Raw genomic sequence first — 18,615 nt, forward strand, 5'->3', positions numbered from 1 at the left:
GTTTGTTCTGCTAATGACGATCATCTGCACTCCTCAGTTGGTGGTGTAGATTTTGTGGGAGATTAAAACGACATTCCAACATTCTGCTGGCATTGTTTCTAATCATCCTGAGATGAAAGCATGCCTTTTCTTGCCAAAAGTATCTAGAGAAACAGAAGATGGCAGGCCTGGAAGCCCAGAAGAGGCCCTTGATGTTGGCAGCACTCAATGGACTCTCAGTTGCTCGAGTTCCAGTGCCTGAGGATAGCCAAGATGAGGGAGCCAAGGTGCCAATGGATGAGCGGGTAAGAATAGGACTTGCAAAACAAAGCAGATTTTTTTTCTTTTGGGGGGGAGAGGGGGAGGTTGTCAGCAATGGTCATTCTTAAAAGGTTTTATTTAAAAATGATTGGGCAATACTATACTATCGTTTTGTTAACTGTAAAATTGGGATGATATGTATGGGATCACATGGGAAACATGTGAAAAAATACTGGGACCTATGCTAGGTCATGTAAGTCTTGCCCATGAATTAGTCCATGAGCAGTTTTGTTTGTCTCTAAACAATAGGACACTTTTATTCTTCCTTACCTTTAAATTGCTAGCAGTAGCATAAGGAGCTCTTTACCTTTACTAATATATCCTCAAACAACTGTATGAGGATGAATTAAAGTAAGGAAGAGCAAATTGGAACGAGTTGGAACAGCCTTCTAAACAAACACGCTCTTTTGGAAAATGGTAGTGCAAAACCTTGAGGAGGAAACTGGAAGAGGGGATGGTCTTCACTGAATATGAGCAGATTCCAAAGAAGAAGGCAGACGGAATTTTCACCACTGCCATTCTCCCTGAGAACATTGAGCGCAATCGTGTCAGAGAAGTCATTCCATATGAAGAGAACCGAGTGGAGCTGGTACCCACCAAAGAAAACAATACAGGCTACATCAATGCATCACACATAAAGGTAATGATGGGGGAAAGAATTGTGGCTAATAGAAGGTGTTTTTTGTTTTTTTTTAATCCCATTTATATCCCGCCCTTCTCCGAAAACTCAGGGCGGCTTACAATCTAAGCACAAATCAATGTGCTTAGCAGTAGCCTTCATTCTATGTATATGCCTGCTTATTAGGGCTTTCGCCCTCCCCCAAGCGGCATTATTACAAAGTCAGCTTATTGCCCCCAACAATCTGGGTCCTCATTTTACCTACCTCGGAAGGATGGAAGGCTGAGTCAACCTTGAGCCTGGTGGGATGCGAACCTGCACTAATTGCAGGCAGCTGGTGTTACTTAAGGAGGCATTAGCCCACTGCTCCACCAAGGCTCTTGAAGTTGAATTACTTTGAGGAGTAATCACTTGCCTTCATTTGGGCCTCACTCCTAGATACTCAAGATTGTCCAATTAAAATCAGCAAAACATTTTTGAGCAAAACAGACAAATGATTTAGGTATATCCCTAATTTATGTTGGGGAAGACAGTGATTGCTTCAGGGCTGTGAATGAGCCTGTGAAAGGGAAAATTCGAGAATCAGTGATGTTACCTGGATTATATTTCATTAAATATCTAGGAGCACACTAGTACAAGGAGGCTTTCTATAATGTAAATCCATTTCTTTATTTGGAATAGGCCTAAAATGGATTCTATAGATTTCGTCTTTTTGAAGGTTTCTGCCTTGTGCTCTTAAAAATTTGAGCTTTAGTGGGGATTGCTTCCTAGTTGATTGACTCCATGATGGCCCCTTCCCAGAGTTTCTCTTCTGCAACCTATTCTGGTTTTTTGTTGTTGTTGCCAGACAAAGAACTTTTTTATTTCTTCAAACTCTGATGGCAGTTCTTTGATTTTATTTCTGTTGTTTTCATTTCTGCTATTAAAAGGCCTTATTTATTACTTTTGCAAAGTCAGCTTTTAAGTATTTTCATGTTTTTATTTGATCTCAATTTTATCATTTTATAATTGTTTTAACAAGTTTTATGTGAGCTGCCAGTGCACCTGTATATAGAAATCCATGGATAGATGAAATAACTGGCATCTTTAGTTGATCTTAGATTACAGTCCAGATCATCCTTTGAGCCTGACTTGGCTTTATTCTTGGTTTTATTCTACAATCTGAATCTGCTGAATATACGCAAAAGAAGCTGGTTTAAGGCAATGTTTATGGCTTTTCTTAAAAAAGGTAAAGGTTCCCCCACACATGCATGCTAGTCATTTCCAATTCTAGGGGCCGGTGCTCATCTCCGTTTCAAAGCCGAAGAGCCAGCGCTTGTCTGAGGACGTCTCCGTGGTCATGTGGCCGGCATGACTAGACGCCAAAGGCGCACGGAACGCTGTTACCTTCCCACCGTAGTGGTCCCTATTTTTCTACTTGCATTTTTACGTGCTTTCGAACTGCTAGGTTGGCAGAAGCTGGGACAAGTAACAGGCGCTCGCTTTGCTACGCGGGATTCGACCCGCCAAACTGCCGACCTTCTGATCGACAAGCTCAGCGTCCTAACCCACTGAGCCACCGCGTCCCTTTGGCTTTTCTTACCCTACTGTATTTTCAAAACAACCCTGCATGAAACCTAAGAAGATGGCTAGGGCAGCGTTTTCAAAGCAAATCTCTTGGTCTTATGATGCAACCGATAGTGACACTGAAAATCATTTCTACAATAAAAGAGTTTAGAAGAAAACCATTCCATATTTCTATCTAACAGTTTATTGCTTTTTTGAAAAAATGAATTACATCTATTTGTAATGATAATTTTTCATTTTGGTCCAAATAATTTTTAGCACTAACTACACTTCCTGCAAGACATTTCTCTTGAGTTCCAAGAGCTGTTCGGTCATAATTTGCAATACTAAAACCCCCTGTTGAGTTAAAAGCCTTCTAAATCAGAATCCTATCAGATTTCTGCCAAAAGACCTGGTGGCTAGAAGATATTGGGTACTTTTGGCACAATCTGCCTTAGCTTGGATGACTGATTACTGAATGGAACATTTTTCATCTATCTATGGGAGGAGAAATTGTTTGGGAAGGCATAATTTCACCCCATCAGGTGGCAAGGGCCAAGAAAAATTCTCCCTAGTCAGTTTTAAAACCTCATATTTCATCTGGTATATCAGTATTGGACATAAACACATTGTTCTGTAGCACATGTCGGGGCATGTGCTGATCTGTAGTCATATACAACTCTGTGTGTTGCCAGTACATTTTTTTCCTGCACTCCAAGTGGCTGAGGCAAAAGCCAAGCAGATGTTCTTTTAGTCAGAAGGTGAAACTCCATCTGCAGGTTTTTTTTTCTGCCTCATTCACACAGCAATTGATTTTCTCCCAGTTACCAATATCTAATATGGTGCAGTCAGGATAATATTATTCTTCCATGTACCGGGCCATTCTTCCACTCTTGACGATTTGTGGAGTTTTATTCCAGCCTTGTTCTGGGAAGTTGAAAATGGGCCTTTGAATTCTAACCAAAGCTGAACTCCCTTAATATTCTGATAAGAATTATCCCACTCCTCTGCCAGTCTGGGTTGGGTTGTCTGCCTTTTTTATACTTTGTCCAAGTTGCTGAAATTACAAACATTCTATCCATATGTTTTAACTAATCTCAGTTATCAACATGCTTACTTTTTTTAACTACCATCAACATACCATCTCTGAGCTCTCCTTTTTAAAAAATTGACTGAGACATACAAGTGCTGAATTTTTCATCTCTGCGAAATAAACGTACATTATCAGATGGGACGTAGGCTGCTGGAAACTTCATACAGATGCATTTATAGATACAGAATAAGAGTTGTAGAATGGTGACTATAGGTGACGTAAACAGACCAATTTTTTATCAGAAAATTTATGCAGAAATATATTAGAATGGGGAGGGATGACAAGGAGACAATATTTCATAGGAAAACCAGAAACAAGAAGTGGCCTCATTTCTAGACTGACACTTTTCTTCTTGGCCTAGTTGTATTTTGTTTGTTTTCAAATGTGCTGTTTCCATCAAAGCTAGGCTAAGAACAGTCCAATTACTTGAATATTGTTAATATATTGAACTTCTATTTTGAACTAATAGATAGAAACAAGGCTTTTTTTCCTCATAGAACGCTCAGAACGGAGTTCCGGCACCTTTTTTGGATGGAACCTTGTAGGGTAGGCAAGGCGGGTTGTATGACACGTGTGAGTTCCGGCACCTTTTTCTTTTACAAAAAAGCACTGGATAGAAACCTAAACTTGATTTGGTGTCCGGCCTTAAGAAGAGCAAAGATGGGTAGATCAGCTCAGCATGTTATAAGCACCCACAGGAGAGTTGTGCAGTTATGAAAGTAATCTCTCTCTCTCTCTCTCTCTCTCTCCTAGGTGACAGTAGGTGGAGAAGAATGGCACTATATAGCTACACAAGGACCGTTGCCACAAACATGCCACGATTTCTGGCAAATGGTGTGGGAGGAAGGAGTCAATGTGATAGCCATGGTGACAGCAGAAGAGGTATGTAAGAGGACAGGAAACATCTGCAGTGAAACACAAACAGAAGCTTCCCAGCCAGGAAAAAGTTTTTCAAAGGAGATAGACTAGCTGCATTTGAAATCAAGCTGAGCCCTGGTTAAGTGAAGTGTTAAAAGCTCTGGCCATTTCCCAGGCTCACATGTTCCTCTCACTTCCTCTCATGAAGCCAAGAAAACGAGTTAGGAAATTTTCTCTTCCAGAAAAGGTGAACTGTGAGATCCATAAAAGCCTTAGGCATGTTCTCCTTCCTCTATCCCAGACATGTCAAACACAAGGCCCGGAGGCCGGATCCGGCCCAGGAAGTGGTTTCATGTGGCCCGCGAAGCCATCCTGGAAACAGTGAGGGAACGGCCCCCATTGCCTTGGCCCTGGCCCAGAGACCCTCCTTCTGCCAGAGACCCTCAGATCTGTCCCACTCCTGCCCATAGGCAACCTTGATGCGAATGATGTAGAGCTGGCCATGCCCACCCAGTAGGCCATACACACTCTAGTCACACCCACCCAGTAGGCCACGCTCACCCGAGCCATACCCACCCGGCCCCCTAAGGGCAACCGCAATGCTGATGCAGCCCTCAATGAAATTGAGTTTGACACCCCTGCTCTATCCATTGATCTCCCAAGGAGTTACAAAAGTGTCATTTCGAATGTGACGGAAGAGAATTTTAAATACATACTGGAGAGTAACCATAATCATTAAACAAATAGCAGTCAAGGTATCAACAGTATGAAACGATAACCTATTGAGAAACATGGCTAAATATGGAAATGAACCCAGGACATGTTATTTCTAAGCCAGCACTAACTATTACCCAACAGAGATTTCAAAAGCATCCTAGTAACACTGGGGCTGAGTAGGATCAATTTATATCTTGCCGGGTATTCTCATTATATAGAATATCTGATGACATAAAATAGTAAAAAATCAAATTTGGAACAGGGAAGAGAAAGAGAGAGGAAAAAAGAAGAGCAGTTAGTTCTCTAAACATAACACAAAAACTGGGTCCGTTTATGGCAGTAATAAATCCTATCAAATCAGGGGTAGGCAATTTACAAATTCAGTTTTTCTTGGTTCCATCTACTTCTTGGTATGGTGATGAGAATAAAATAAAGATTCCAATATTATGTACTGTTTGCTTCTGGAGACAGGGGGATATAAAATAATAAAACAATTACACAGCCTTGCAATTAGCTAGGCTAGTATAGACTGATGGGGGGGTTGCATAAGAAACCAAGTGGCTTACTGATAACTTGAACTGGCCAGTGGCCACATTAATTTTAACACACACACGCACACACACACACACACACACAAGTTTTGACAACCAAGTTAGAAAATACAAGAAGAAATTTGTATTTACTATATATTGACTTTGGGCAGTTTATAATTAAAAAAGAAAAAAAGGACAAAGGACAAAAACAAAACATGAGCAATCCAGAAACTGCATAAAACCAAACCACCACCCCCCGCCCCAAACCAAAACTATTAACTAAGGTCATCTTTCAACCAGAGCTCAATCTTTAATAGCTTCCTGAACAGCATCAGGCTGGGAGCCATCCCAGCAGATAACCCGGAAGAAAAATTTCTAAGTTCCATATATGGCGTATTTGGGTCTTTTCCCGTGTAAGATTGATAGTGTCTTGGCGACGTTTCGACAAGGTCCCACTCGTCATCTTCAGGCTGGTGTCTTCGGCTTCCAGCCTGAAGATGATGAGTGGGACCTCGTCGAAACGTCGCCAAGACACTATCAATCTTACATGGGAAAAGACCCGAATACGCCAAGACCTACATACCTGTACCCGTGAAAATCTATGAATACATACATACATACATACATACATACACACACACAGAGGTGAAACTCGAAAAATTAGAATATCGTGCAAAAGTTCATTTATTTCAGTAATGCAACTTAAAAGGGGAAACTAATATATGAGATAGACTCATTACATGCCAAGCAAGATAGTTCAAGCTGTGATTTGTCATAATTGTGATGATTATGGCTTACAGCTCATGAAAACCCCAAATCCACAATCTCAGAAAATTAGAATATTGTGAAAACGTGCAATATTCCAGGCTCCAAGTGACCTACTCTAACCAGCTAATTAAGCCATAACACCTGCAAAGGGTTCCTGAGTCTTTAAATGGTCTCTCAGTCTGGTTCAGTAGGAATCACAATCATGGGGAAGACTGCTGACCTGACAGTTGTGCAGAAAACCATCATTGATACCCTCCATAAGGAGGGAAAGTCTCAAAAGGTAATTGCAAAAGAAGTAGGATGTTCCCAAAGTGCTGTATCAAAGGACATTAATAGAAAGTTATGTGGAAGGGAAAATTGTGGAAGAAAAAGGTGCACAAGCAGCAGGGATGACTGCAGCCTGGAGAGGATTGTCAGGAAAAGGCCATTCAAAAGTGTTGGGGACTTTCACAAGGAGTGGACTAAGGCTGGAGTCAGTGCATCAAGAGCCACCACACACAGACAGATCCGGGGCATGGGCTTCAAATGTCGTATTCCTCTTGTCGAGCCGCTCCCGAACAACAAACAACGTCAGAAGCGTCTTACCTGGGCTAAAGAAAAACAGACCTGGTCTGTTGCTCAGTGGTCCAAAGTCCTCTTTTCTGATGAGAGTAACTTTTGATCTCATTTGGAACCCAAGGACCCAGAGTCTGGAGGAAGAATGGAGAAGCACACACTGCAAGATGCTTGAAGTCCAGTGTGAAGTTTCCACAGTCTGTGTTGATTTGGGGAGCCATGTCATCTGCTGGTGTTGGTCCACTGTGCTTCATTAAGTCCAGGGTCAACGCAGCCGTCTACCAGGAGATTTTGGAGCACTTCATGCTTCCTTCCGCAGACGAGCTTTATGGGGATGCTGACTTCATTTTCCAGCAGGACTTGGCACCTGCCCACACTGCCAAAAGCACCAAAACCTGGTTCAATGACCATGGGATTACTGTGCTTGATTGGCCAGCAAACTCACCTGACCTGAACCCCATAGAGCAGGGGTCTTCAAACTTGGCCCTTTTATGACTTGTGGACTTCAACCCCCAGAATTCCTCACCCAGCATGTCTGGCTGATGGATTCTGGGAGTTGAAGTCCACAAGTCATAAAAGGGCCAAGCTTGAAGACCCCTGCCATAGAGAATCTATGGGGCATTGCCAAGAGAAAGATGAGAGACATGAGACCGAACAATGCAGAAGAGCTGAAGGCCGCTATTGAAGCATCCTGGTCTTCCATAACACCTCAGCAGTGCCACAGGCTGATTGCTTCCATGCCATGCCGCATTGAAGCAGTAATTGCTGCAAAAGTGGCCCAAACCAAGTATTGAGTTCATATGCATGCTTATACTTTTCAGAGTTCCGATATTGTTCTATGTACACTCCTTGTTTTATTGATTGCATGTAATATTCTAATTTTCTGAGATTGTGGATTTGGGGTTGTCATGAGCTGTACGCCATAATCATCACAATTATGACAAATCACGGCTTGAACTATCTTGCTTTGCATGTAATGAGTCTATCTCATATATTAGTTTCCCCTTTTAAGTTGCATTACTGAAATAAATGAACTTTTGCACGATATTCTAATTTTTCGAGTTTCACCTGTATATATATAAAGGTAAAGGTTCCCCCGCACATGCGTGCTAGTCGTTTCTGACTCAAGGGGCCAGTGCTCATCTCCGTTTCAAAGCTGAAGAGCCAGTGCTTGTCCGAGGACATCTCCGTGGTCATGTGGCCGGCATGACTAGACGCCGAAGGCGCATGGAACGCTGTTACCTTCCCACCGCAGTGGTCCCTATTTTTCTACTTGCATTTTTACGTGCTTTCAAACTGCTAGGTTGGCAGAAGCTGGGACGAGTAACAGGCACTCACTCTGTTATGCGGCACGCCAAACTGCCGACCTTCTGATTGACAAGCTCAGCGTCCTAACCCACGGAGCCACCGCATCCCTATATGTGTGTGTGTGTGTGTGTGTGTGTGTAAATTTTAGTTCTTAATAAATGCTAAAAACTAAATACAAATTAAACTTAGAAAAAGAGAAGATTCTTTTCAGTTTCATGGGACAGACAAAAACAACCCCATAACAGGTGATCTCTCAAATAACTAGGCTCTATGCCACAAATGTAATTCCTTTTCCATTTTTTTCCCCAAATCTTGAAACATATCATCCTCTGTGGATTTGTTCTCTCTCTTTTGATCAGCTTGTCCTCTGTTATAGCAGGAACTGTTCTGCGGCAGGCCCGGGTTTTATCTTGCAAATACCCTTGAGGGAGGGGTGCCTGAATGGTTATGCATGTGTGATTTTTGTGCTGTAGGAAAGTCTTTCTTAAATAACGTGCTTGTCTTTGCTGGCCCTTTACTTTTCAGTTTTGTTTTGTTTTAAATCCTTTGAACTTCTGCCTGGGATGACTCAACCATTACAACCTTGTTTGTAACATTCTAGCTCCATTAGTAGGTTGTAGCATGCCAAACAAAGCAAACAGAATTCCAGCAAATTCTGAGAATACAAAGCCGCTCTTATTTGAAAAGAACACATTCTCCGCACATCCAAGGCCACCTTTGCCTACTGGAATCCTTATCAGCTGCAAGGAGACCAGAAGCTGTTGTTCCTGTATAAAAGTATCAAGTTGGGGGGGGGGAAGTCTGCTGTTCTACGCCAAGCAAAACAGCTAATCCCCAAACTTTATGTTGCATTGCAAAACTGGCACGCACCAGCAACCAGCAGTCTGAATCCAGTTCAGATGCATGGATTTTACAGGCATAGAGGGTCAGCTGTTCTCTTCTCCATCATTCTTATTTTAAACATTTACAGCTATCAGCTGTTCAGAAGGGGGAGCAAGAGTCCATTAAATACACCGTTACAGAATAATTGGGCCATGGAAAAAGTTGCTTCCTAAGCAGCCACAGAAGAACAGGGCAATCTTATGACCTGAACTGTGATTTGTGTGTGTGTGTGTGTGTGTGTGTGTGTGTGTGTGTGTGTGTGTGTGCATATGTAATATACAGAAGTGCAATCTTAGGAATATGGAGCAATCCAGGAGAATTTGAATCATTCTGTTGAGTATCCTTATACCTGTTTCTTAATTTCCTGGGTTACTCCTGCAAAACTCTCTAAATATTTCTCACAGCCTCCTGAATGGCAGTAGGTGCATGGGCTGACACACAGACAGGAGATCAGTTTGCATTGTTGACTTTTCAGACTCTGAACATCTTGTATGCTCATGACATAAAGTGCACTTGACCTAGAGTTCTTGATTTACCCTATAAAGCTATCTTATTTAGATTTTTGTTGGATTTTTTTAAGAGTTGTTTTTTACTGTAATCTTTCTTTGATGTAAACTCTATTGGCAGTTGGAACAAACTTGTAATGATTACTGTTCTGGAAATTGTTATACTAATTTGCATTTCTGTAATATTTGCAGAGAGGCTCCTCTTCTCCAATGGCAGCATAGAAACACTGTTTGTGTATGCATGTGCATAAGTGTTCATATAATTGTTTGTTTGTTTGTTTAAAACATTTATATAGCCATGCATCTTTTAGCCAACTCTGGGCAACTCTCCATCAAAAATTTAAAGACATATACAATTATTCTAAAACACAAACAGTTAAAACATAAAACATTATGTCCCTTGTCTAAAAGTTCATATCTGCATCTATAATCTGTTCCCTCTCTTCCAGCCTACTGCAATTCTGTGACTTTCGGCTTCTAATACTAATGCAAATTGAACCCTGGAAAGGGAGGACTAATTGTAGTGATAATGGATTGGCTGAAATCTGTCCCGCCTCTCCCAGCCCACTCTGTTACTTGCACAGTGTTCCATGGAACCCTAGTCACCTCTGACTGATTATGTGCTGTTAAGTCAGTGCTAACGCTCAGCAACTACATACATTGAGCTTCTCCATCCTCATTGGTCTTCCAGGTTTTCCAATGGTGCACCTAATGCCGTTGTTTCTGAGTCCATCCAGGTTGTTCTCCTCTTCTCTTTCCTCCCACCTTTCCCTTTTTCAGTATTAGAGCCTTTTCTAGAGAGATAGTCTTAGCGTAATGTGTTGGAAGTAGGATAATTTGAGTCTGTTCATTTATGCCTTGAGTCAGATCTGTGAGATGATTGTTCAGTTATTCATATGTTATCTCAGCTATCTATAATATTAGCAGCAGTCTCTTTTCCAATTCCTGACATTCAAAAGCATCAATACTTTTTCTATCTTGCTTCTTCATACTCCACATAGAGTGGCACATGTGTTTTATAGATCTTGGATGCTGCCAAATTAGTTGTCAGGTTAGGATCATTCATTCATTCATTCATTCATTCATTCATTCATTCAATTTCTATTTATTCAGTTCTTATTTCAACCTGAATGTCTTCTCAGAGATCATGCCAAATATAAAAACAAGATTTGTATTTTAGTAATTATATTCAATCAAGGTAAAACTTGTAACTCTTCATGCCAATTTAAAAATATTATAGGTTAGTCAGTGGTGAGATAAAAATAATAGTGATATACACAGGATTGAATGGCTGTTTAACTCATTTATTTATCCTATCCTTTCTCCAAAGAAGTCTGAACAGCAGATGGAGTTTTCTCCATAGCTCATGTTACTTGCATAACAAGGCTGTAAGCTAAAAGGAAATAATAACCCATCACTTTCCAGTGAACTGTCCCAGATGATTTTAATGTTATTCTGACATCGTAGCACTTATATCATGCCAATGTAGTACTTGATCTATTCTTTCATTTCAGTGATGGTTGCTAATTTTGCTTCTGTTTCCATTTGGGGGCGGTGTAGGAAAGAGGAAGAACCAAAAGCCATCGTTACTGGCCAAAACTTGGCTCAAAACATAACTCAGCCACTTATGGAAAATTCAAAGTGACCACCAAATTCCGGACTGTTTCTGGTTGCTATGCTACAACAGGCCTGAAGGTCAAGCACCTATTGTTAGGACAGGAGAAGACTGTGTGGCATTTACAGTACACCAACTGGCCAGATCATGCTTGTCCAGGAGAGCAAGACTTCCTTTGTAAGTTTTCCTACATGTAATGGCAACTGTGTTTATTGGCACTAGGGGCAAGGAGAGGGGAGACGGGAGAGCAAAAGAGGATTGTTAAGAAATATTTTATGAGGAAAGATAACAAATAGATGATCATTGCATTTTCTTGACGAAGTGAATCCTATTATGTTACAAAAGTAAATGCAATAACCTGGGGTGTCAAACTGCCAGCCTGCGGGCCAGATGCGTCATGGCAAAACCACGGCCACCCCATTGCCGGCAATGGAAAAAAACTCACAATACGTCACGGCATGTTGCATGACATTGCGAGTTTGACACCCCTGCAATGACCTAACAGAATTCATTTCATCACCATAGAGTACCTAAATAATGTTCTTACGTGCTTATTCACAATTTCTCAAGGTTTTGCTTGGCTTCTCTTAGGTCAGTGTTTTAGTAACTATAAAATGCCTGGTTTTCAACTCCCAAAATTCCCAGCCAGTATGCAACTCTATTTCTGCTTGTTGAAGTTCGTACATCTTCAAGTTGTCAAGTCTGAAAAATATTGTATTAGATGAACTTCAGGATTAGAGGAAAAACACATGATAAGGATCAGCAGTTGGTTTTCTAATCTGATTCTCCCAAAGAGAGGGACTGAGTTCCTACATTTCAGTATATAGAATACATAGTTGAATTGATAATGTCTCTTTAAAGAACTTATCTTGCTCAGAAGTGCTGGCCATACACAGAAGTTGTTAGGTTCTCAGAGAATCTGTAGCAAAAAATTCCACACTGACTGCATAATGTGCAGAGTTATTATGAAATTGTTCTCCTGAGAACAGTTGCCAGGGATTGCATACAGTGGCACTTGATGGGTTGATGATCAGACTGCTGTAAAATACTTCATGTTTATGAATACACTATAACATTCTAAGAACCTCTTTGGACACAGAAGGCTCCCCACTAGAGAAGTTTGGCTCAAAAACTCTGTAAAGTAGCTGAAACAATTACATGAAGGACATAACACCCTAACTTTCTTCCCCTTCTGCGTTCAGTAGCTATTAAAGTTGAATGCCTCAGTAGAACTACAGCAGTCTTGTGCCTCGTTTAACATCACAGCTCGTTGTTGTCAAAGAGTCTGTCTTTAGCAAGTATTGTGCAGCTAAAGGCAAACCTGATGTTTGCTTGTTTTGCTATTTAGACTTTTCACTAGGCCCAATACTTGGAAGCCAAGAGTAGGGCCGAAATACTTGAAATTCAGATACAATTTGCAAGGTAAAAGGAAAGGGCCAGATGGATGGCCCCTTCGCATTAGATAGTGCTCCAGCAGGCATGTTTCAGGGGAAAGTTGCTGTTGTTCTGATCCCAGCCTGCTAATCGCAGGAATTTCTGTAAGTAATGTCTACAGTCATCTGCTTCAGGGACCTTGGGATTTGCAAAGGGTGGTAGAGTGTGTGTGGGTATTTTTTTAAACAGCTGATTAATTTAAAGTCCCAAGTAGTAATTGACACCCTGCTGGCACTTTGAATTCAGTGCAGTTTGCTGTCTAGAGGCCAAATAATTAGAGTTTCCTAAGAACTATAAAACATCATAATTTAAAAGGAAACTCGCTCTCCTCAACTTATTTGCCATTTATGTAAAACTGCAATAGATTTGGGAAATGTAATTTTTGTTTATATTCCTACCTTGCAGCCTATTTGGAAGAGATCCAGTCGGTGCGCCGTCACACCAACAGCATTCTGGACAGCAGTAATAATAGCAACCCTCCAATTGTTGTGCACTGTAGTGCTGGAGTAGGGAGGACAGGTGTGGTTATTTTGACAGAACTTATGATTGGCTGCTTGGAACACAATGAGGTAAGCAAAAGGGTTTTCCCCGAAGTTACTTATTTCTTCCTAAGAAGAGGTGCAATCCAGTGAGTGCCACTGCAGGATGAAGTAGAAATGTATGCAGGGAAAGATCCATCAATACTAAAGGGGTCATCATATTACACTGTGCCACAAAAGCCATAATCTTGTGGGTCCTTAAAAACTTAACAAATGTGGATTTTGTAAGCAGATAGTATAATCAGAATACATTTCTTATTGTGGCAGGAGCCTCAGTCAGCCATCAAAGTATCAAGATAGTTATACACACTGGCCTATGCGTCTGCAAACACACAAAGTCATGAAAAAGAAATGAAGCCTAATGCCAGTGGAATGCAAAAAAGGGGGGGGGGAGAGGAGATCTTTGCAAAGCTCAAGATAAGTAAATTGACCGTTCAGAACAACAGTCATTGGTAATAATCCAGCCATCCCAGTAAAGTATGCTAATTAACATCTGTAGTGGAACAGAAAACAAATGTCTCCACTCAAATCTAAATGGAGGGAAACTTCTTAATTAGTTCTAGTTCAGCAATTTCATGGTGGAGTCTCCAAATCCCAGCTTGTAGTACAATGACAAAAAGAGACAAATCTCCTTCTCTCCATGAATAATTTTGCATGTCCCATCCCCCACTTGCCTATTTCCAAGTTTAAAAAAAGAGTTTTGAAAACACACTGTCCAATATTTCTCACTATCCTCTTAAGTGGTTTTGAAGTTTGACTTAGAAAACAAGAATATTGTCATAGATTAGTTTTTGCAGCAAATAACAAAAATTAAGACTGAAAGTCAAACACTCAGCTATTAAGAGTTGGGTTAAACCCTGCGAGTCCAAACTAGCCTGCATTTTTTCTTGCTTAGATTGAACTATGTTCTAACTAGCTTAGCAAAGCAATTTTGGCTGCTGTTGATCAAATTCCACACCACAGCATTCTTTGGTAAGGTATGAAAGTTAACAAAGTTGAGAAGAAGAAAACTGAGATCCTTATCTGTACTTGTTTGAAATCTCTAGGTGATGGGAATTGCACTGGGAAAAAACAGCTATCTACAAGAATCATTGAAAGTTAGGATGGGAGTGAATCTTGAAATCAGCTATTCCAGCCCTTTTTTCATTACAGGAGTCCACTAATAAAGTTTCATTGTTGAACAGCTCTTATCATTAGGATATTTTTCTGATGACCAATTAAAATCTGCATTATCCATTCAGCTCACTGTTTCTTGCCTTCTGGAGAACACCAAACAAGTTTACTATGTCTTCAATAAGACAGTCCTTCAACTGTCCTATTTGAAGACAACTACCCCATATCTCTGTTGTAAAATACTGTCAAATTCAGGTACAATAACAAATTTTGAAATTTGTTCTTTATTGGAATAAATTAACTAAGGAAATACCATCAGGGAAACAAAACAACATCAGTGACAAATGAATGCAAAAATACAAATATTGAAACCGGTTAAGAACTGTTCCTCATAAAGAACAAATTTTGCACAAGAAAACTTCCTTCCTCATAGTAAGACTTCTATCTGTAACCCCCAGTTATGCCTCTCAATGTTTTTTTAAACTTCCAAAGCAAATATTAAGGATGGCTAAGGGGGGCTGCAGAGAGTAAAGAAATGGTGCTATCCTGCTTCTGCCAATGAAAGTTCTATCAAGAAAAAAAAATATGGATGTTGAAGTTTAGATTTGTGTTTTGATCATGCTAGAGGTGCTCTTTGATTTTCTAAACTTGGTGATGCTGTTATATGAGTGGCCCTGTTAATAACATAATAGTCATTGTATATACTGCTGCATTCATTCATTCTACAAAAATAGTTTTGTTCTGCTCATCTACCAAAAGTTATTTATGGTAGACATAATTAGAAACAAGTTCAGCTGATTGGTTTGAAACCCAGTATATACCTAGAGGTTTTAGAATGGGATCTAAACAATAAGACCTATAAACCAAAACAATGAAACATAATAAAATCAGTCTTGATTTAAAAATACTGTCAGATTTTCCCTATCTGGACATGTATACATCTACATGATGAAACAGTTTGGTGATGAAAATAGTTAAACCTATTTTACATTTAAATTTGAAATAAATTTATAGAGCAATACTAATTTTTTGAGCGTGCTCTAAAGGCTGTAAACATCCAGTCAAATATAATAATTACCTTGAAAAGGAAGGGCTGTTTGGAATGGTAAATGATAGATTGAAGAACATGCTAAAATGTCTGAAAGATTTACAGTGGCAGGACCACACTGAAGCCAGCTTGGTTATTTTGTGTTGACAACAATGGGCAAATATGAATTGAACCATTGAGCAAATATTTAAATTAATAAATGAATGCCTGATAATAGTTGGAGAGATCTACTGGGATCAGTACTGACCTAAAGTGAGACTGTAGAGTCATTTTGTATAGTTCTCCACTGTCAGGTTACTGGGTGATTGTTTAGAATGAGAAGTGCTTCTTTCAACGTGGCCAGTTTTATTTACTATCATATTTATGACTTCCCCTATTTTTTCCCCCATTCAAAATCTCTGTTTTCCTCGTTCTCGTCTTAGTTTTGATAGCCTGTGAGTCATATGTCCATCGCTAAGTAATCACTTTTGTTTTGAGACACGCTTGTTTTTTTCATAGGATGTTTATGTTCCAGTGCTCACACAATGTTTCTTAAAGTAAAACAGTAGATAAAATATTCTAAAGCATCTTTATGTATCCATTTCTAGTGTGCTGTATAGAACCCACCTCTTAGCTTTTGCAGTCTTTTCCCTATATTTGCCTCACTAGTGGTAACAAGGCCTTGAGTTCTAAATATATCTTATTAAGCATCATTTTAATAAATTGTCTTTAGATGTCTTTTTGGACTTAACTGACACATTTTAAAAAATCAGAGTGGCCATTCTGAGGATAGTTAATTATTGGAATTATACTAGTTGCAGAATATGAGTTGAACCACTTCTTTTCTTGCTATGACACAGATAACAATCTTCTAGAACAGGGGTGTCAAACTGCTGGCCCGTGGGCCAAATGCTTCATGAGGAAAACGCGCCTACCCTATTGGGGAAAAATGGGGGGGAAAGCTCTGATACGTCGCGTGATATCACGTGACGTCGCAGGTTTGACAGGTCTGCTCTAGAACAAATATTTGCTAATAATCCCATATCAACAATTCACTCTCCTTGGGTTTTTTTCACATGAAAACTCTTCCCATGAATAAAGAAACATGTTATGTGTCTGATACAATTTAGAGCACAAGAGAAATGAAACTAAATGGATCTCTAATCCACAGGGAAGGAGAAGAATGTTGTCCAGTTTAATTTAGGTTGATACTTACCAAGTTGGCATGCAAACCTGGACTTAGTTGTTCTTCTGTATTTATATTTATCCTACTGTTATGATTCCCAGAAAAAAGAAAGAAAGCCATTAACTAATACAGCAATGGAGTGATTTAAAAAGAGTGATTTGAAGAAAGCAAATGCAACAATTGCATGAATTCTACATTATTTTGTTTAGCTCTACAATGAGAATATTGCTATGAATTTTCTCTTCCTCTTTGCAGAAAGTAGACGTTCCGGTGATGCTTCAACATCTGAGGGAACAGAGAATGTTCATGATCCAAACTATCGCACAGTATAAATTTGTCTACCAAGTCCTCATCTTATTTCTACAAAATTCCAGGCTCATTTAACATCTTCAAAAGAGACACGGCATCTTTTCATTCAGTTATTTAGACAGCCTTTTTGGTTTGGCTGAGAATCACCCTTCTGCAAAGCTTCTTGCTTTGCAGTATTTTGTGACACCTAATCAAAATTGCCTCAATGATAAGGACACTTTGTTCTTCTTGCAGATGATTTTATATGACATAATTTATTTTTTTTAATGATGTGTGAACTTTCTTAATTGGTGGAACATGAGGTGATCTTAAAATGATAGAACCACATTTGACACATCTCCTCATTGTAATCTGTCTTTAGGACAGGAAGTAATCCTATCTGGAGATGTTCTCTTGACCATTGCATTTCTATATGACATGCAAGGCAGCTTTGCTATTTTATTGTATTCTATTTTATTTTTGTGAAAAGAGTATTTAGCAATCTGTTTTCAGGGTTGTGCACATAGATAAAAAACCAACTTAAAAATTATTTTTGACTTTTGTTCAAATTTAAAAGATATATGTCTATAATATTATTGAAAAGGAACACATTTTTGCCCTTTATGATACATGCAGTGCCTTACAGAATAGCAGTGGGATTTCCAATAAACTCAAGATCCCAAGGTTCAGTACAAAGCAAGTATGATCATAGTACCTTGTGATGGGTAGTAGCAATATTTAAAGCTATAAAATAGCTGAAATATTGGAATAAGATCTATTCTAAAAGGCTTTTTAAGGGTCCGAGTGAGATCTAATCAATCCTAAGACCTACAGTTGATGCTGTATCTTGAGTCTGGAAATTGCCCTGCACATGATGTGAAATAGTTCAGGGGTGTTTTTCAAGTCAGTCTATTCTTTGAACCATACAGAGTAAATCTGAAGATCTTTTTCTATTGGTGGCCATATTTTGGTGGGAATATTCTGTTGGTGCATGCTGAAAGTTGTAGAGTCACCCTTTCTGTGACTTCCTTTCTAGTCTCTCTCCTTCTAAAGGAGCAGTATATATGGGGAAGGGTTGTGTAGCTCTTTTTATAAATCTTACTAAGTAACATGCATATACAGTTTGAGGTTAATTCTAACAAGTCAATTACTACCTGTAGCCTAGGACAGCAGGTATAAGGACATGACAGTTCAAAGTGTTTTGAAAACATCCATTTAAATGAATAGGAAATGCCAACTGTTACTGATTTAGTATTGTTTGCCAAAGAGAATATTCTAATGTTTTGGGTATGTGCCCTAAGTGTCTTCAGGCTCTAAACCCCCCGTAGCGTTTGTGTCCTAAGTGTCTGCAGGTTTTGTTGTGTGTCTGCAATCCATCCCTTGGATTCACAAATAATTTTTAATCATCTCCGTATAATATAATAACTTGGTTGGATTAGACTGTTGGTTTATTGCCCCTGAAAAATCAGGTTAGGAACAGATTGTCATGGACAAAATCTATGTCATCGCTAGGAATTGACAGTGACTTGATGGTACATAATCATTGGCCCATTTTTCTTAGCCATGTCCACTCTGATTTGCTCTCGCTCTCCAAGGTCCTGATTCAAATTATTTCCCTTCCCACAGAACAATATGATTTGCCCATCAAAACATCCATCTGACTATCATAGCCAGTTTTAATATTGCTTTTATAAATAATCCTGTGTTGCTTTAAAAAAATACTTTTGAT

At 39.5% G+C, this 18,615-nt stretch overlaps 1 protein-coding gene across 1 annotated transcript in view; it reads left to right on the plus strand.

Annotated features, from left to right (window-relative positions):
• The window catches only part of PTPN14 (protein tyrosine phosphatase non-receptor type 14), a 137,113-nt gene extending 119,697 nt beyond the window's left edge, over positions 1–17,416 (plus strand). Inside the window, exons 14-19 of the mRNA XM_083348766.1 lie at positions 141–284; positions 722–940; positions 4,311–4,439; positions 11,245–11,476; positions 13,139–13,302; positions 16,854–17,416. Coding sequence (XP_083204892.1) covers positions 141–284; positions 722–940; positions 4,311–4,439; positions 11,245–11,476; positions 13,139–13,302; positions 16,854–16,982 — 1,017 coding nt within the window. The 3' untranslated portion in view covers positions 16,983–17,416. The remainder of the gene's footprint in view (positions 1–140; positions 285–721; positions 941–4,310; positions 4,440–11,244; positions 11,477–13,138; positions 13,303–16,853) is intronic.
• Positions 17,417–18,615: the final 1,199 nt, after the last annotated feature.

This window comes from Vipera ursinii (assembly GCF_947247035.1).
Source record: "Vipera ursinii genome assembly, chromosome: 1".
In the NCBI taxonomy this organism is placed as follows: Eukaryota; Metazoa; Chordata; class Lepidosauria; order Squamata; family Viperidae; genus Vipera; species Vipera ursinii.